The sequence below is a fragment of the Pseudophryne corroboree genome, chromosome 7 (genome assembly GCF_028390025.1).
Source record: "Pseudophryne corroboree isolate aPseCor3 chromosome 7, aPseCor3.hap2, whole genome shotgun sequence".
Lineage (NCBI taxonomy): Eukaryota > Metazoa > Chordata > Amphibia > Anura > Myobatrachidae > Pseudophryne > Pseudophryne corroboree.
In genome coordinates, this window is record NC_086450.1 from 228,286,522 (window position 1) to 228,307,410 (window position 20,889).

Consider the following 20,889-nt stretch of genomic DNA (forward strand, 5'->3'; position numbering starts at 1 on the left):
AATATTACTCTACAGTTTGAAAGCAAACATTTCAAGAATACATAAGAGCAGGACATTGCAGCTCAACCTGCATAAAGGGCAAATATGTGGAAAATTGTTGCTCCTACACAGTAAATGATTTACGTGATGAAATAACTGGGTGTTTTTGGCCAGATATGTTGATTTGCTTCATTTCTATTTGCAATAGGTCCATAGATATATAGATATAATAAAAAAAATACATTAATGGTTATAAAAGTGATTGGAGAGAGAGAGAGAGAAAATGTGGGTACAGTGCCTTCATTTTACACACAATAAGTATTCAGCAATATTACCAAAATAAAACACCCAGAATTCTTCCACTGCCCCCTCAATATCAAAGTAGCCTCCGTAGATGAACATGCCAGACTGGTATACGACTGCACTGTGACCCTTCCGGTTTGTTGGCCTGGTCTTCTGAAACACAGACAGTAACAAACAAATCTGTCAATCTCTTACCCCGCCCCCCAGGAACTGCACCATATAGTCCAGAAAAATATATATAATCACCTGTCCTTCAAGAGGCTTGAATTCATACCACTTTCTTGTCTCTGATAAATAACAAGATAAGAATATATAATATGTAGAATTCCCTAATTCACTTGGCACACAATATTCTGTTATTCTTTAATAAGTTTCCAAACACAGTAAACAGACCTACAGACATAAATGATGTTTAAGTCAGTAAGTCACTCACACATGCCAGAGGCAGGCATTTCATTTTATTGGCTTGACCCATATTCACAAAAACAAAAATGTGACCGGCAACATGTACCTCAGTAATGTTCTAATCTATGTGTTGTCCTCCGACAAAGAGAAAGAGACAGCCTCCGCTGCCTGCATGTGACTGGCACACTTCTAAGGGGGTTCTTTTTAAACTAAATTATTTAATCCGTAGCAAGATTTTATCTTTGGAATTGTAAAATCAGTGCAGTAATATAGGGACTATTTAGCATATTATAATAATGTCATATTTAGAAAGTATAACAATTTGTAAATATTATGTTTAGATACAACGCCTGATAACCGTGAGCTTCGAGTACAAGTACCCCGGCTTCCTCTGGGCTAAGAACAAGAGGCTCAGAATCACCCACTGCCTCACTAATTAATAAGCATCATCCTAGGCAGCTTTACAATCAATCTCCCAATAAATAATAAGATTTTAAACCTACCGGTAAATCTTTTTCTCGTAGTCCGTAGAGGATGCTGGGGACTCCGTAAGGACCATGGGATAGACGGGCTCCGCAGGAGACATGGGCACTTTAAGAAAGACTTTAGATCTGGCTGTGCACTGGCTCCTTCCTCTATGCCCCTCCTCCAGACCTCAGTTAGAGAAACTGTGCCCAGAGGAGACGGACAGTAAGAGGAAAGGATTTTTGTTAATCCAAGGGCAAGATTCATACCAGCCACACCAATCACACGTATAACTTGTGATATACTACCCAGTTAACAGTATGAAAACAACATTGCATCAGTCCAAGACCGATGAAAACTATAACATAACCCTTATGTAAGCAAAACTATATACAAGTCTTGCAGTAGTAGTCCGCACTTGGGACGGGCGCCCAGCATCCTCTACGGACTACGAGAAAAAGATTTACCGGTAGGTTTAAAATCTTATTTTCTCTTACGTCCTAGAGGATGCTGGGGACTCCGTAAGGACCATGGAGTTTATACCAAAGCTCCAAAAACGGGAGGGATAGTGCGGCTGACTGCAGCACCGATTGAGCAAACAGGAGGTCCTCCTAAACCAGGGTATCAAACTTATAAAACCTTGCAAGGTGTTTGAACCCGACAAAGTAGCCACTCGGCACAGCTGTAGTGCCGAGACCCCTCGGGCAGCCGCCCAAGAAGAGCCCACCTTCCTAGTGGAATGGGCCTTGACCAATTTAGGTAACGGCAATCCAGCCGTTTCACGCTCGCTGAATCGTGTTACAGATCCAGTAAGCAATAGTCTGCTTTGAAGCAGGAGCACCAACCTTGTTGGCTGCATACAGGACAAACAGTGCTTCTGTTTTTTATGACTCTAGCCGTTCTGGCTACGTAAATTTTTTAAAACCCTGATTACATCAAGGGACTCGGAATCCTCCAAGTCACGCGTAGCCACAGGCACCACAATAGGTTGGTTCATATGAAAAGATGACACCACCTTAGGCAAGAATTGAGGACGGGTCCGCAATTCCGCTCTATCCATATGGAAAACCAGATAGGGGCTTTTTAGGAGACAAAGCCGCCAATTCCGACACTCGCCCAGCCGAAGCAAAGGCTAACAACATGACCACCTTTCAAGTGAGATATTTTCACTCCACCATTTTAAGTGGTTCAAAACAGTGCGCCTTAAGGAAACTCAACACCACGTTAAGGTCCCAAGGCGCCACCGGAGGTACAAAAGGAGGCTGTATATGCAGCACTCCCTTCACAAAAGTCTGTACTTCTGGGAGAGAAGCCAATTCTTTTTTAAAGAAATTGGATAAGGCCGAAATCTGAACCTTAATGAAGCCTAATTCTAGGCCCAAATTCACTCCAGTTTGTAGGAAGTGAAGGAAAACGGCCCAGATGGAATTCTTCCGTAGGAGTATTCCTGGCCTCACACCAAGAAACATATTTTCCCCATATACGGTGATAATGTTTAGTTGTCACGTCTTTCTTAGCCTTTATCAGCGTAGGAATGACCTCATCCGGAATGCCTTTTTCCGCTAGGATCCGGCGTTCAACCTCCATGCCGTCAAACGCAGCCGCGGTAAGTCTTGGAACAGACAGGGCCCCTGTTGCAACAGGTCCTGTCTTAGAGGAAGATGCCACTGATCTTCTGTGAGCATCTCCTGCAGATCCGGATATCAGGCCCTTCGTGGCCAATCTGGAACAATGAGAATTGTCTGCACTCCTCTTTTTCTTATTATTCTCAACACCTTTGGGATGAGAGGAAGAGGAGGAAACACATAGACCGACTGGAACACCCACGGTGTCACTAGGGCGTCCACAGCTACCGTCTGAGGGTACCTTTTCAGCTTTTTGTTGAGGCGGGACGTCCTCATGTCTATTTGGGGCAGTCCCTACTGACTTGCAATCTGTGTGAAGACTTCCTGATGAAGTCCCCACTCCTGGATGCAGGTCGTGTCTGCTGAGGAAGTCTGCTTCCCAGTTGTCCACTCCTGGAATGAACACTGCTGACAGTGCGCTTACATGATTTTTCGCCCAGCGAAGAATCCTGGTGGCTTCTTGCCACTCCGCTCCTTGTGCCACCCTGGCGGTTTACATGAGCCACTGCGGTGATGTTGTCTGATTGGATCAGAATTGGTAAGTCGCGAAGCAAGGTCTCCGATTGACGAAAGGCGGTGTGGTGTATATGGCCCTCAGCTCCAGGACATTGATGTGACGACAAGTCTCTTGACTTGACCCAAGACCCTGGAAGTTTTTTCCCCTATGTGACTGCTCCCCAACCTCGGAGGCTCGCGTCCGTGGTCACCAGAATCCAGTCCTGAATGCCGAACCTGCGGCCCCCTAGAAGGTGAGCACCATCACAGGAGAGATACCCTGGCCCTGGGGGACAGGGCGATCAACTGATGAATCTGTAGATGTGATTCGGACCACTTGCCAGTAGGTCCCATTGGAAGGCTTTGTATGACGCCACCATCTTTTCCAGGACTCGAGTGCAGTAATGCACGGACATCTGTTTTGGCTTCAATAGGTTCCTGACCAGAGTCATGAGTTCCTGAGCCTTTTCTATCTGAAGATAAACCCTTTTCTGAACCGTATCCAGAATCATGCCCAAGAAAGTCAGACCAGTTGTAGGAATCAACTGCGACCTCGGGATATTGAGAAAACAGCTGTGTTGCTGTAACACCTTCAGTGAAAGTGATACGCTGTTTAGTAACTACTCTCTTGATCTCGCTTTTATGAGGAGATCGTCCAAGTACGGGATAATTGCGACATCCTGCTTGCGCAGGAGCACCATCATTTCCGCCATTACCTTGGTGAAAATCCTCGGTGGAAAGCCCTGGTAATGACAACCTGTACCGCAAATCTTAGGTACGCCTGATGAGGTGGATATATGGGAACATGAAGGTATGCATCCTTTATGTCCAGGGATACCATAAAATCTCCCCCTTTCTAGGCTGGCGATGACCGCTCCGAGCGATTGCACCTTGAACTTGAACCTTTTCAAGTATAGGTTCAAGGATTTTAAATGTAAAACGGGTCTGACCGAACCGTCCGGTTTCGGGACGACTAACAAGGTTGATTTACTACCCCTTCTCATGTAGAAGTAGGGGAACTTTGACCATCACCTGTTAATGATACACTTTGTGAATTGCATTTAACAGTAGCTCCCTTTCTGAGGGAGAAGCTGTTAAGGCCGATTTGAGAAACCGGCGAGGAGAGACTTGTTCGAATTCCAGCTTGTAATCCTGGGAAATAATTTGTATTGCCCCGGGATCCACCTGTGAGTGAACCCAGATGTGGCTGACCAGTCGAAGACGTGCCCCCCCTGTGGCGGACTCCCTCAGCGGAGTTCCTGCATCACGCTGTGGATTTTATAGAGGCCGGGGAGGACTTCTGCTCCTGGGAACTAGCTGTGGTTGGCAGCTTGTTTTCCCTGACCTTACCTCTGGCAAGAAAAGACTATCTTCGTACTCTCTTGTTTCTATATAACCGAAAGGACCGCATGTGATAATGTGGTGCTTCCTTAGGCTGTGAGGAAATACATGGCAAAAATTTTATTCAGTTGCAGTAGTTGTGGAGACCAGGTCCGAGAGACCTTCCCCAACCAATTCCTCACCCTTGTAAGGTAAAACCTCCATATGCCTTCTATCCATTGCCGGGTCCATAGGACTCGTCTAGCACAAATCGACATAGCGTTGATTTCTAGAACTCAGTAGGCCAATGTCTCTTTGAGCATTTCTCATATATAAGACAGCATCTTTAATATGACCCAGGGTCTATAAAACGGTATCCTTATCCAGGTTATTAATTTCCGTCGATAAGGTACCTATCCTTGCTGCTACAGCGCTAAAACTCAAGCCGACACTAACGCCGGGTTGAGTAAGGTACAAGATTGTGTAAATGGACTTCCAGGTAGCCTGCTGTCTGCGATCAGCAGGATCCCTGAGGGTAGCCATAATGGCAGCGCTACCTTTTTTGGATAAGCGTGTCCAAGCTTTTTTCCCTCTTGGAGAAGATTCTCACCGTATCCTGTCCTTAGTCGGGAAAGAATCCATTTTTGGGAATCTGCAGTTTCTTGGCTGGAGATTTCCAAGCCTTTTCAATAACTTGTTCATGAGATGGGGGAAAGTTTACCTCAGGTTTCTTTACCCTATACATGTGTACCCTTGTGTCAGGGACAGGGGGTTTGATATGCAAATCATCTTTTATTACAATGATCATATATTGAATACTTTTAGTTAATTTTGGCTGTAACTTTGCATCATCGTAGTCGACACTGGAGTCAGAATCTGTGTCGGTATCTGTGACTATTATTTGGGATAGTGGGCGCATTTGAGACCCTGAGGGCCCCTGCGACATAGGGACAGACATGGGTTGACTCCCTGGCTGTTCCTTCTCATCTTTTGTGCAATAAATTTACATTAGCACTTAAAACATTCCACATATCCATCCAGTCAGGTGTCGGCGTTGTCGACGGAGACACCACATTTATTTGTTCCCCCTCCTCCCTAGTAGAGCCTTTTACCTCAGACATGTCGACACACGCGTACCGACACACCACACACTCAGGGAATCCTCTTATCTGAAGACAGTTCCCCCACAAGGCCCTTTGGAGAGACAGAGAGAGAGTATGCCAGCACACACCCCAGCGCTATATGACCCAGGAAAAAACACAATAAACATATGTTGACCCAGTAGCGCTGTGTATAAATGTATATATGCGCCTAATTATGTGCCCCCCCCCCTTCTTTAAAACCCTCTTTAACCGTGGTATAAGCAGGGGAGAGTCCGGAGAGCTTCCTCTCAGCTGTGCTGTGGAGAAAATGGCGCTGGTGAGTGCTGATGGAGAAGCCCCGCCCCCTCGGCGGCGGGCTTCTGTCCCACTCAAATATACTGAAAACTGGCGGGGGCTTATATATATATATATATATATATATATATATATACATACACACACACACACACACACACACACACACACACACACACACACACGCACACACACAGTGGTCAGCTGTATATATACTATTTTTGCCAGAAAAGAGGTTTATATGCTGCCCAGGGCGCCCCCCCTGCGCCCTGCACCCTTACAGTGACTGCCGTGTGTGAAGTGTATGGGAGCAATGGCGCACAGCTTCACCGCTGTGCGTTACCTCAATGAAGATCATGAAGTCTTCTGCCGCCTCTGAAGTCTTCTTTTCTTCTCATACTCACCCGGCTTCTATCTTCCGGCTCTGTGAGGAGGACGGCGGCGCGGCTCCGGGACGAACTCCAGGGTGAGACCTGTGTTCTGACTCCCTCTGGAGCCAATGGTGTCCAGTAGCCTAAGAAGCAGAGCCTTGAAACTCACAGAAGTAGGTCTGCTTCTCTCCCCTCAGTCCCTCGATGCAGGGAGTCTGTTGCCAGCAGGCTCCCTGAAAATAAAAAACCTAACAAATATACTTTCTGTCAGAAAGCTCAGGTGAGCTCTCTGAAAAGCACCCAGTCTCCACTGGGCACAGTATCAAACTGAGGTCTGGAGGAGGGGCATAGAGGGAGGAGCCAATGCACACCCAGACCTAAAGTCTTTCTTAAAGTGCCCATGTCTCCTGCGGGGCCCGTCTATCCCATGGTCCTTACGGAGTCCCCAGCATCCTCTAGGACGTAAGAGAAAACCAATTTACAGATCATTATAGGGGATTCCTTCCACTGTCAACATCTAAACCAAACATATCATCTTAGTGCCTGTATCACACATTACAGATTAGTATAAGAGAAATTAGATCACTTACCGATGCCATACATCCACAACGGAGTATCCTGTCTGTTTGCCCCAAAATCCACCATTCCTCCGAACACATACAGGACACCCTGCAATGCACAAGAAATATTTAGCTACAAAATAATATATTCCTACATATATTCTGATTATGAGCAGCCTACAAAAGAAAGAATTAATTCAGTTTGTGAAGAAATAGCTCATAACTACATTAAATGAGAATTGTTTTTATTTATTAAACACAACTAGCATTAAAACAGAACATTTACAGTATGGTAGCCATATCATTTCTTTCACCTTTTTACATGTCTGCATGAAAGTACCTATGGTACAGCTATTATTATTCATTAGTATTTGTTAGCAGGTTGTACAAGACAGAAAGGGAGGAGCACACATTTAGAACATGTTTTAAACAATACAAAAATAGGATTTATGGTCTTACCTTGATAAATCCTTTTCCTAGAGTCCATAGGGGGGCACAGGAAAGAAGCTACGCTGGGTTACAGGCGGTGAGGGAGCAGGCACCAAAGAGGTTTTCTACCCCGCCCAGCCTTCCTCTCCCCTAAATCCCGCCAGTTTGGTTTAACAAGCCCAAGATAGGAGCGGAAAATGAAGAGAAAGGAAGGAAGACCAACACATACACAAAACCAGACACATCAAATAACCGGCCACATACTCACTAGTATAGGAAAGGATCCTGCAAGTCAGGTGTGTCAGGGAGGGTGTCCTGTGCCCCCTATGGACTCCAGGAAAAGGATTTATTAAGGTAAGATCATAAATCCCACTTTCCCTCTTTGTCCACTACGGGGCACAGGAGAAAAGCTACGCTGGCATATCCTAAAGCTGTCCCCTCATGGGTGACTCCCGCTCGGACTGCGTGGAGGACATTACGCCCAAAGGCTGTGTCAGCCGATGCAAAAGTGTCAAAGGCATAAAACCTGATGAAAGTCTGGACAGAAGACCAAGTGGCCACCTTGCAGAGTTGTTCCACAGAGACACCACGGCTAGCAGCCCAAGAGGCACCCACTAAATGAGTGGAGTGCACTGTAATCCCTGCAGGAACAGAGAGCTTCGCCTGGCGAATAGTGAAACCGTGCCATCTGGCCAAGGTCTCCTTGAACGCCGGCCAGCCCCGTTTGTGAGAATCATAGAGGACGAACAGGGAATCCGACCTTCTGATTTCCAGAGTGCTACCCACGTAAATACGGAGAGCCCAGACAACATTCAGGAAAGTTGCCTCAGAAGAACCCCCTGCAAAGGCAGGAACCACTATCTCCTGGCTCATATTAAACCAAGCTGCCCTGTATGGGGTCCCCCACGGCAGAAGTCTCTGATACAGTCGCAGGTGTTGATGCCGCCATCGCTGGGTGTCGGAGCGGCGGCATGGGCATCCACTGGACGCCTGTACTGCTGCTCAAATAGATAAAAGAAATAAGTAACCTGGGGGGAGCTGCCCCCCTTGAAATGGTGCCCGCTTCTGCCAGCACCAAAGGAAAACTAGCGGGCCCAGTCCAGGGAGCTGGGTATTGGGGAGAGGTAGACTGAGCATGCTGGGTAGACAAAGTTAACTTCTTTGGTGCATGCTTGCTCCCTCACCACCTATAACCCAGCGTAGCTTCTCTTCTGTGCCCCTTAGTGGACAAACAGGGAAAATACTACTATTAACTATATGCACTTAAATTTGTGTAGTCTTGATTGACTATTTGTATTATGGTCGCCAGCTGTGCTGTATATCATATTAGTTGTAATTCAATTAAGTAAAAAAAAAAAAAAAAAAAGCCACACACAAACACATTTGTGCTATTTTTACAATCAGTTAAAGAATGTCTACCTAGGACTTGTGTGATATACACAAGTACTTCCAGGGGTGGAATTTCCCATCTATTGCTCAATCTTCTCTGCTACAGTAACCTGTAACAAAGAAATCTGCTACAGGCATAAACTGTATGATATGAAGGCTGCAGGAAAGGACAAGGCAACTTCTAACATCACCAGCACCTGGTGCCACATCCACTATCAAAATTACTTTCTGCATTACAGCCACCTGGTGGCCCAACTCAGCCTGTCATAGTAACATTTCTAAGTTATACTTATAAAGAACTGTTATGGTCACTAGGGATCACACAAGCTTGAGATAAATTACTATTTTTGTTAGGGATTAGATTAAAAAGCAGCCATGTAATTCCAATCATCATTAGCAGTTCTCAGACGTCAGACACTGATGGGCCCTACACACAGGCTGACTGGCCGCCGAGGTGCCCGACAGCCGATACGGCCGACGGATGACCTGGCAGCGGGGTGTGGGGGGTGACGAGGGCAGTGAAGTTTCTTCACTCCTCCGCCACCTGGCCCCATAGCCCTGCATGCTATTATGGACGAGATTGTTCATATCGACATGCATGCATAAACGAACCGGCCCCAACGATGAACAAGCGCTGGGCCGCCATCGTTCATTGTTGGTGCATACACACTGAAAGATATGTACGATATTCAATAATGAACGAGATCGTTCATATCTTTCAGTGTTATCGCCCAGTGTGTAGGGCCTATAAGAAACTGAATGACAGATTTTGCAGAGCTTGATTATGTGACAAAAGCTGAAATATGCCATTAGCCAAAACAAAGTACAGAAGACCTACAATACAAATGGTACGAGTTACAGTAAACTCACCTAACGTGGCAGGGAAAGCAAAGTTTTATATTTACTCTCTAGTGGCAGATCCAATAAACTTACCCCTGGTTACAACCATCCCCAATTACATCAGCAGTAACTCTGGAAGGACAGGCAGAATAATACAACCTTATTTACCAAAGTTTGCAACAGCAGCCCCCAGAGGATGGAACTCTCAGGCAGCCTTACCGGAGAACTGTATACTGAAAGTGGGTGTTGCTAAAGGCAAAAGCATAAAAACAGTGAAAATGTGTGGACAGAGGACCAGGTAGCCGCACAACAGACCTGTTCCGCGAAGCCCCATGTCGCGCTGCCAAGGAAGTCTATATTAGTGCTGTCGTCCTGCACTAATATAGGCTTGAGTGATGACCGAGTGGATCCAACGCGTAATGGTCTGCTTTTAACAAGCAGAGATTCCGTGTGGCAGACAGAAGTCTTGTTCAAGTAAATCTGCAGGGCTCAAACTATGTTTAGTAGAGCCAGATCATCCCGGTCTCAGGAAGTCACTGAAGGAAAAACCAGAAAGACAATTTCCTGGTTTAAGTGGAGAGCAGAAACCACTTTTGGCTGGAATGTAGGAACCGTACGGAGAACTACTCAATCACCATGGAAGAGAAGAAAAGGCAGCTTTCAAAACAAAGCCCCCAACACGGAAACACAGCACTAGCCATAAGGAAGACAAAGCACCCAACTTGGTAAAGAGGAACTAGCCATAAGGAAGACCAGCTTCCATGTAACAAACTGAAAATCCGCTGAATCCAAAGGCTCAAATGAAACCTGTTTGAGAACCGATAGCACCGTGTGATCTTAAGCTGGTCCTAACAGCTGACGAAATGCGTAGAATATGCATCAAACCCTGTAAAAAGGTTTGAGCCTCTGGATGTAGGGCTACATGCTACTGGAAATATATTGATGGGGCCAAAATTTTTACTTTCAAAGAGCAAAGTTTTAAACCGACTTCCAAACTCCCCTGAAGGAAGGCCCAAAAAAATGAGAGAGGTTTAACTGGGATGTATGAACCCGTCTCTATTCACACCACAAGACTAGGCATTTCCATAGTCTGTGGTAGTTGCGTGAAGAAACCGGTTTCCAGCATAGTGTGGACTACCGAGACTGAGAAACCTTTAGCTTTCAAAATCTCAGTTTCAAAAGTCAGGCCGTCAAAGCCAACCGAGGAAGGTCCTCGTGTAGAAATGGACCTTGTTGTAGCAGTTCTGGATGAAGTGGAAAATTCCACTCAGGACCTGCCCACATTTTGAGAATATTGGTGTATCATGACCTGCGTGGCCAGTCTGAATCCAGTAGGATTACAGTCACCTGTTTATCCTTGATGCGCTTCAGTACCCGAGTCAATATTGGGGTCAGAGGAAAGAGATATGCTAGATGAAAGCCCCCTAAAATTGTCATGGCATCCACTGCAAAAGCTAGCGGGTCTTTAGATCTTGCAACAAACTGTGGAACCTTGAATTTGTGCCAAGAGGCAATGAGATCCACCTGCGGAAGGCCCCACTTCCAAACTAACTGTTGTAAGACCTCTGGATTGAGAGATCACTCCCCTGGGAGAAAAATGGTTCTGTTGAGGAAGTCTGCTTCCCAATTTTCCACTTCCGGTATGAATACCGCTGAGAGTGCTGGAACAAATTCCTCTGCTCAGGAAAGAGTTCGGGCTGCCTCTGCCATTGCTGTAATGCTCTTTGTGCCTCCTTGATGATTTACACATACCACTGCCGTGGCGTTTTTCAGACTGAATACGAACTGGCTGGCCGTCCAGGACAGACTTGGCTTCAAAGAGAGCCAGAAAGGCTAGAGCACATTGTCGACAGAGCCATTACTGGCAGTAACCAAAGGCCCTGGAGCCGAACAGCACTTAATCCTAAGAGAATTGCGTCCATGGTCACAAAGACCCAATGCGGTGTGACAAAGGATTGTCCCTGGAGATGATTGGAAACCAGCAACCAATGGAGAGATTGAAGAGCGTTGTCTGACAGAACGAGAAACTGAGACAAGAGGAATGCTGTCCAATTTTGGAGAATTTCCCACTGGAATTCCCGCAAATAGAGACCATCGGGCCCAACAGCTTCATGCTCAAGAAGATTGTCAGACAAGGCACTGACAGTACTGTCATTACCAAGGTCTACTGAACCAGTGCTTGGACTTCGGCAAGAACACTCACTGGAGAAGGTGCTGACAACGAATTAGGTGTGACTTTTCAAAATTGAGGAACAATCTGCGATCCTGAAGTATTTAAACTAATCTACAACAAGTGCTTCAGAGCAGCCCCTCAAAAACTTGCCCAACTCCATAGGTACCTAAAGAAGACTGGAGTAACGGGGTTGCATCCCCCATTAGGAGCTTAGGTTTAAAAATCCGGCCGTTTTCACCCACCAAAAATGGATCGACTGTTATTGGATCCCACCCTAAATCTAATATAAACTGAAAAATAATAATAATAATAATAATATTAATATTATTATTATTATTATTATTATTAAGTAAATAAACCCCAATAATGTTTTTGGAACTTCTGAAAAAAAGAGACATTCCAGCTATAGTTCTAAAAAAGAAAAAGTTAAAAGAACAGCAAACAGAAACACTACAAAGGATTGCAATTCTTCATGTTATAGGCATCATCTAAAAGTATCAGATTGTGTCCAATTGTTCTCGGCGAGTAGAGTCTGAATATAATTTTAATACAGTTGTATCTTTAAAACATTTTATTCCTGATTCATAGACAATATTGATCATGAATTGGTTACTGGATACTAATCAGATCTTGCTTAGTGATAATACTTAACACCCTGCAACATACTTTCCTCCTAAAGAACTATTCATATCACATAAAGAACGATCTATTCACCTCATGAGCTACCATGGAGTGTCCTTCCAGCTTATCCGGAGCTTGTCTGCTGCTTGGAAGCTGCTCCCATTGGCCGACGGCTACAACAAGAATAGAATCAATGAGTGGAGGTACGGAGAGCAAACTATTCCACTTTTGAGGAGTGTAACATTCTGGTTAGCCAACACAAGACTTCACAAAAGGATGCAAAAGGTCTGCAAAACTGTTTACTATGAATTGCATAGTGAATGTCTAACCCAGAGTATACCTAGATTGTATCTTTCATACTCCCCGCAGGCCCCAATTCACCAACTTCTACATTTCTTTTCTGGTGTAAATGAGGACACAGCAGCTTATAAAGCTCTATTTGTGGAAAATGCTTGGCACGCTCCAATCTGGGAAAGTCCAGAATAAAAGAGTACCAACATGTACTTCCCAGACACCATGGTCATATAACAGCTATGTGCAGTATGGACCCACAACTAGCCTTATTACTTTCCTCAGGCTCTACTTGTTATATTATACAAGTAGAGTCTGAGGATATAAAACATGTATAATGAGTTTTATGGTAAGAACTAACTTTGTTAAAACTCTTTCTGCGAGGTACACTGGGCTCCACAAGGAAAGACATAGGGGTGTAGAGTAGGATCTTGATCCGAGGCACCAACAGGCTCAAAAGCTTTGACTGTTCCCAGAATGCATAGCGCCGCCTCCACTATAACCCCGCTTCCCTGCACAGGAGCTCAGTTTTTAGTTAACCAGCCCAATGCAGTAGCAGGAAAAGAGACGACAAAGGTTAGTAGCCACATACACCACACTCTCACGACAGGAGAAGTGTCAGCGGCTAATGCCATACCAACCCAAAGAAGCTAAGTGCTTCAGGGTGGGCGCCTTGTGGAGCCCAGTGTACCTCGCAGAAAGAGTTTTAACAAAGGTAAGTTCTTACCATAAAACTCGTTTTCTGCTGCGGTGTACACTGGGCTCCACAAGGAAAGACATAGGGGATGTCCTAAAGCAGTTCCTTATGGGAGGGGGCGCACTGTAGTGGGCACAAGAACCCGGCGTCCAAAGGAAGCATCCTGGGAAGCGGCAGTATCGAAGGCATAGAACCTTATGAACGTGTTCACAGAGGACCACGTAGCCGCCTTACACAATTTTTCAAGGGTCGCACCACGGCGGGCCGCCCAAGAAGGTCCAACAGACCGAGTAGAATGGGCCATAATGTGAGCAGGAGCTGATAGACCAGCCCTCACAGAAGCACGTGCAATCACCATTCTAATCCATCTGGCCAAAGTTTGCTTGCGAGCAGGCCAGCCCCGTTTGTGAAATCCAAAGAAGCAGTTCTCTTCACATAGATACGGAGAGCCCGTACCACATCCAAAGACCGCTCTTTGGGAGACAGATCAGGAGAAACAAGTGCCGGAACCAAAATCTCCTGGTTAAAGGTGGAACGAAGAAACCACCTTAGGTAAATATCCGGGACGAGTCCTAAGAACCACCCGGTTACGGTGAAATATCAGATATGAGGAACTACTAGACAAGGCACCCAAATCAGACACTCTTCTAGCTGAAGCAATAGCCAGCAGAAACACCACCTTAAAGGGAAAGCCACTTAAGATCAGCTGAACCAAGAAGTTCAAACGGAGATTCTTGTAACGCCTCCAAAACCACCGACAAGTCCCAAGGAGCCACAGGCAGGACATAGGGAGGTTGGATACGCAACACGCCCTGAGTAAAGGTATGCACATCAGTTAAGGTCGCAATCTTTCTCTGAAACCACACCGACAAGGCAGATATTTGAACCTTGAGGGAGGCCAGACGCAGCCCTAAGTCCAGGCCCTGCTGAAGAAAGGCCAACAGCTTGGCTATACTAAACTTGGAAGCGTCATAATGGTTAGATGCGCCCCAAACAAAGTAAGAATACAAGACCCTATAGTAAATCCGAGCAGAAGCCGGTTTCCCGCCCGCAACATAGTTTTAATGACCGCCTCAGAAAACCCTTTAGCCCTCAAGACGGAAGCTTCAAGAGCCACGCCGTCAAAGACAACCGGGCTAGGTCCTGGTAGACACAGGGGCCCTGAACGAGGAGGTCTGGGCGTTGTGGAAGTAGAATTGGACGCTCTGACGATAGGCCCTGCAGGTCGGAGAACCAGTGCCGTCTGGGCCACGCTGGAGCTATGAGAAGCAGAATTCCTCTTTCTTGCTTGAAATTCCAAATTACCCTGGGCAGGAGTGACACCAGAGGGAACACGTACGGCAGCCGAAACGTCCACGGCACCGCCAGCGCATCCACGAATGCTGCTTGAGGATCCCTTGTCCTTGCTCCGAAGACCGGAACCTTGTGATTGTGTCCAGACGCCATCAGATCTACGTCTGCAAGGCCCCACTTTTCCACTAGGAGTTGAAACACTTCTGGATGGAAGCCCCACTCTCCGGCATGTACGTCCTGACGACTGAGAAAGTCCACTTCCCAATTCAGGACTCCCGGAATGAATATTGCCGATATGGCCGGTAGATGGTGTTCCACCCAATGTAGAATCCGTGAGACTTCCTTCATTGCCAAACGGCATCGAGTGCCGCCTTGATGATTTATGTAAGCCACTGTGGTGGCGTTGTCCAACTGTACTTGAACAGGACGGTTCTGAATTAAATGCTGGGTCAGGTTCAACGCATTGAAGACCGCTCGCAATTCCAGAATGTTGATCGAGAGGAGAGATTCCTCCTTGGTCCACCGACCCTGAAGGGAGTGTTGCTCCATCACCGCGCCCCAACCTCTTAGACTGGCATCTGTCGTCAACAGGACCCAGTCAGATATCCAGAAGGGACGGTCCCTGCACAATCGTTGGTCCTGGAGCCACCAGTGCAGCGACAGACGGACCTCCGGATTCAATGAGATCATGCGAGACCTGATCCGGTGAGGCAGGCCGTCCCACTTGGCTAGAATCAGCCTCTGGAGGGGGCGAGAATGGAATTGAGCATACTCCACCATGTCGAATGCTGACACCATGAGGCCCAGCACCTGCATCGCCGAATGCATCAACACTTGCGGACGAGAAAGGAAGCAACGAATCCTGTCCTGAAGCTTCAGGACTTTCTCCCGAGACAAGAACAACCGCTGGTTGTGAGTGTCCAATAGCGCTACCAGGTGCACCATGCTCTGAGCAGGGACCAGGGAGGATTTCTTCCAGTTGATGAGCCACCCGTGGGTTTGTAGAAACTGGACAGTCATATCCAGATGACGTAGGAGAAGTTCTGGGGAATTTGCCAGGATTAACAAGTCGTCCAGATACGGCAGTATCCTGACCCCTTGACGGCGGAGTACCACCGTCAGCACCGCCATAACTTTGGTGAAGACTCGCGCAGCCGGAGTTAAACCAAAAAGTAACGTCCGAAACTGGTAATGGAGGTTGCCAATCGCAAACCTCAGGTATTGCTGATGTGACACTGATATAGGAATATGCAGGTAAGCATCCTATATGTCCAGGGAGACCATGTAGTCCCTAGGTTCCAAGGCCAGAACTATAGAGCGAAGGGTTTCCATACGGAACTTGGAAACTTTCACAAACCTGTTCAATGCCTTGGGGTTGAGAATGGGCCGGGAGGACCCATTCGGTTTCGGGACCTAAAACAGCGGAGAATAGTACCCCCGGCCCCTCTGAGCAAGAGGCACCTGTACTACGACTCCTGTATCCAGGAGGGTCTGTACCACCGAATGTAGAGTGTTTGTCTTTGTCTGTCCAGCAAAATCGATGAGGGGGTCGGTTTTTGAAGGCTATGGCGTAACCTCGAGTGACGACTTCCCGTACCCAGGCATCTGAAGTGGTCTTCAATCATTCCTGGGTATACCCTAGAAGCCGACCCCCCACCCTGAGATCCCCCAGGTGGAGGCCCGCCCCGTCATGCGGCAGGCTTATCGGTCTTGGAAGCTGGCTGACGGGCAGCTCAGGCCCTTTTGATCTTCGGCTTACCAGGTTTGGAAGTGCGGGCCTACTTGTTGTACGCCTGACCTTTTGCTTTACCTGAAGGACGCAAGGGGAGAAAGGAAGTACCTTTAGCCTTCGACACAGAAGGAGCGGTACTTGGCAGACAGGCAGTTTTGGCAGTAGCCAAATCAGCCACTATCTTATGTAAGTCCTCCCCAAACAGAGTACATCCAGGGTTTTTCTAGAGTCCAGATCCACAGACCAGGATCTCAGCCACAATATCCGGCGAGCCAGGACTGATTTAGTAGAGGCCTTGGCAACTAGGATACCGGCATCAGAAGCCGCCTCTTTAATATAGTGAGAAGCTGTGACAATATATGACAAGCATGGTCTAGCATGGTCAGAAGAGATTTCAGCTTCTAACTCTAGGGCCCATGCTTCAATAGCCTCTGCAGCCCATGTTGCTGCAATAGTGGGCCTTTGTGCAGCACCCGTGAGGGGGTAAATCGCTTTCAGACAACCCTCCACACGTTTATCCGTAGGCTCTTTTAGAGACGTGACGGTAGTGACAGGTAGAGCTGAGGAAACCACCATCCTAGCCACATGCGAGTCTACTGGAGGAGGCGTTTCCCAATTTTTAGACAGCTCTGGCGCGAGGGGATAGCGAGCCAGCATCTTCTTTTGAGGCACAAACTTCTTACCCAGGTTTCCCCAGGGTTCCTGACGTATATCCACTAGGTGGTCAGAGTGAGGTAAAACCTGTTTAACCACCTACTGACGCTTGAACCTATCTGGTTTCTTAGGAGGGGCGGATGGCTCGGGATCATCCGTAATCTGTAAAATTAACTTAATAGCCTCCAAAAGATCAGGAACATCCACATGTGAACTACCCTGCCCATCAGCCGTATCTGTGTCAGAATCTGTGGGGTCAGTGTAAGCACCATCTTCATCAGATGAGGTGTCAGTGACAGCAGTGGATTGTGAGGAGATAAGAGCTCGCTAAGAGGACCCCTTGGTCTTAGGCGAGCGAGGGTCAGACTTTTTAGAAGTCAAGGACTGGTTCAACTTCTTCAATTGAGCAGACAAATTATCCGCCCACGGCGGGTTAGCTGTGGGGACCACATACGGTTGCACCGGCATAGGAGGTCCCATAGGGGGTGTTAGTTTAGTAACTAGCGTATGTAGAAGCGTGGAGAAAGTAGCCCACGGTGGGTCATTATGTACCCCCATTGCCACAGACCCACTGGGGGGCAAGGAGCCCCCAGAACCAGAGCCCACAGCTGCTATAGTCTCCTCATAGAGATCTGTGGCTTCAGCAACACCGGCAGTGTGTTCAGCCCCAGAACCGTTACCCTCAGAAGCAGACATGATATAACTTGCAGTATCAGGTAACACCGTACAATTGTCAGCAGCACAATACCTCTTACCTAAACCCCTGTGCAGTGTAGTCAGCACAAGCAGAGATACAGGAGAGATATAGTGACTAAAATCACAGAGAAAAATACATATTAAAGTATATGTTGTGAAAATCCTATATAATTATAAAACCTGAAGCACCAAGCCCCCTCAGGTTATAGAATATAGGGATAGCAAGTTGAGTGAGAGACACGAAATGGAAACCACTCAGCAAGCTAATGCACACACATATAGTCACAGTTATACAATGCAGAGGTTATTACTAACAATAATACTGCACTGGACCAGCATATATATAGCCATGTAGTCAATAGATATAACACTGCACAGTAAGAACTGGATGTATATCACAGGGTACTTGTACCAGAGAACCCTGACTAAATGCACTCGTTCTTTACTAACACTGTCTAAAAGGCAGGTAGAATACTTAAGTGTCATGTAAAGTCACAGCGCTGACAACCAGGCGGCTTTACACAGGAGGATTTGCCCAAGCAGTCCCAGGAACAGTGTAGCTGAGAGAAATGGCACCCAGACACTGACAGGGAGTGAGGGAGAGTCAGATATGCAGCTCCAGGGCGGGAACATTTGCTGGAAATGGCGCCCTGGGGCTGGGGCTCCAGGTCTAAGCCTTATCCCCTCTGCTGGCAAAACCACCAGGTACTGCGGGCTACACATAAAAAGGTTTTAAGGGAAAACCTGACCTGCACCCATGCCCTGGTGACCTAGTGGGATCGCCTGTACTGCCACAGTGTCCACCGCCAGCGCGCGCGGCCCGCCTCCCACCGACCGCGCCGGATCGCGATAAAGTACGGGTCGAGCGAGCAAGACCCACTTACCACCTCCCGAAGCGCGGCCACGCGATCCCGGAGAGCTCCCGTCGTGTGTGCCTGACCAGAAGAAAACCGGAGCTTCCTGCTGTAGTTACCCGGCAACCAGGGCTCGGGAGTGTACAGCGCCGCTGGGTAGAGATGGAGCTGTAGCAGTGAATGTCACTAGACATGTACACACTGCTACAGCCCTTGAAGTCTTCACTTTTCTTCTCAAAAAAGCTCTTCTTAGGGCTGCCCAGAGCAGCCCCTCTGTTATGTGCCTGCTATCTGCGGCACCAACTACAAAACTGAGCTCCTGTGCAGGGTGGCGGGGTTATAGAGGTGGCGGCGCTATGCATTCTGGGAACAGTCAAAGCTTTTGAGCCTGTTGGTACCTCGGATCAAGATCCTACTCTACACCCCTATGTCTTTCCTTGTGGAGCCCAGTGTACCCCGCAGCAGAAATAGTGGCTAAATTACATGATTTTAAGCTCTCTCTCTCCCATCACACACTAAGTCTGTGTGGCCTCAAAGGACATCTACCTTTCTCCTCAGATGAAGAGCATTCATTCAAAGCTATATGGGGCTATGCGATGCGTGTTCTAAGGCACTATGCATACTGAATGTAGCATATACGAAACAGGAACGGACAATGGGGGTAATTCAGACCTGATCACTAGGCTGCGTTTTCGTAAAGCGGGCGACCAGGTCTAAACTGTGCATGCATGTGCACCGCAATGCGCAGGCGCGTCACACGGGTACAGCGATGGGTTTGTGCAAAGGATCCATTCGCACAGGCATTCACAAGGAGACTGACAGGAAGAAGGCATTTGTGGGTGGCAACTGAATGTTTGGTGTGTCCATGCGTTTGCAGGGAGGGTTCCTGGGGATCGGTATGAAATACCTCCAATCAAAATCCCGACACCAATTGACCGATGGTCAAAATCCCGACAAGGTCAAAATCCCGACATGGGCAAAATACCGACATTTAAAATACCGACAAGGTCAAAATCCCGACATGGGCAAAATACCGACATTTAAAATACCGACAAGGTCAAAATCCCGACATGTAAAATGCCGGATAGGTCAAAATACCGACATGCGGTTTTTGTTGGTTTTTTGTGTGTATGTCGACATAAGTCAACATGGACACCATATAAAAAGTGTACCGCGTCCGCTCGCCATGCTTCGGGCACGGTGCCTCGCGCACTATTATATTCCCCCTCCGGGTCCACAAGTCGATTTCAATGAAAAAAATCATGAAAAACTCATGTCGGTATGTTGACCTGTCGACATTTTACATGTCGGTATTTTGACCTTGTCGGTATTTTAAATGTCGATATTTTGTCCATGTCGGGATTTTGACCTTGTCGGGATTTTGACCATCGGTCAATTGGTGTCGGGATTTTGATTGGAGGTAAACTGACTACATCCTGGTTCCTGACGTCAATTCCGGTCCCGGACAGGCTGATGTAATCGCAGCGTCTGAGTAAGTCCTGGGCTGCGCAGAGACTGCACAAGATCTGTTTGTACAGCTCTTCTACACGTGTTTGCACACTTGCACAGCTAAAATACACTCCCCCTGTGGACGGCGACTATCTGATCGCAGCAGTGCAAAGATCGACTGCTAGCGATCAGGTCTGAATTAGCCCCTATGGGCGGTTTCCTATTAGCCACGGTAAAATTACCACGGCTAAAGGTTTCACTATGGTCTATCCTATATGCCCTGATAAGCCGCGACTCGCGAATACGGGGTTGTTTCTCAAGAAAACACAAAGGTTTCACTGAACCTGTTTGTTTTTGGGAGAAAAGGCATTTTTTATAGGTGACATAATTGGATAGCCCGAAAAAAAAATAAAAAAAAAATTGGTGAAATATCGGGAAAAACTGCTTATAGGATACCGCCCAATGTGTCTGACAAACTTTTAGACATACAGTATGAAAACATAACATAATAGAAGTAAAGATCTCACCTATATTGTACCTCCAAAAATCCCCAAGCAGATAATCCTGCCGACCACCATGAATGTACACAAAACCATTATATAAAACTCCGGCATGTTTAAAACGGTCACATGGGAACCTCTCCCTCCGCGACATGGGCTCCCACGCACAGTCTGCACTTCCATTGATCATACTAGTCGTTCTTTTTGTGTCCTTGCGTATGTGCCCACCAGCACTGACCCCTGTTGTCACATAATAGTACAGACATCTCTGGAAGACAAAATAAAAGGAAACCTATTAGAAAACAGGGTACAATGAATACACCTACTACATATATGCTTGCACCAAAGCTG

At 47.0% G+C, this 20,889-nt stretch overlaps 1 protein-coding gene across 6 annotated transcripts in view; it reads right to left on the reverse strand.

Annotated features, from left to right (window-relative positions):
• Positions 1 to 20,889, reverse strand: part of LOC134945009 (ras guanine nucleotide exchange factor F-like) — a 54,672-nt gene that overhangs the window by 12,045 nt on the left and 21,738 nt on the right. For 5 of the 6 annotated variants that reach the window (XM_063933991.1, XM_063933990.1, XM_063933989.1 and 2 more), the window contains 5 exons: positions 20,566 to 20,806; positions 12,466 to 12,545; positions 6,951 to 7,029; positions 529 to 569; positions 315 to 435 (listed from right to left, as the gene is read on the reverse strand). In XM_063933991.1, coding sequence (XP_063790061.1) covers positions 315 to 435; positions 529 to 569; positions 6,951 to 7,029; positions 12,466 to 12,545; positions 20,566 to 20,728 — 484 coding nt within the window. In that variant the 5' untranslated portion in view covers positions 20,729 to 20,806. The remainder of the gene's footprint in view (positions 1 to 314; positions 436 to 528; positions 570 to 6,950; positions 7,030 to 12,465; positions 12,546 to 20,565; positions 20,807 to 20,889) is intronic. The other variant, XM_063933993.1, reaches the window with a different exon arrangement.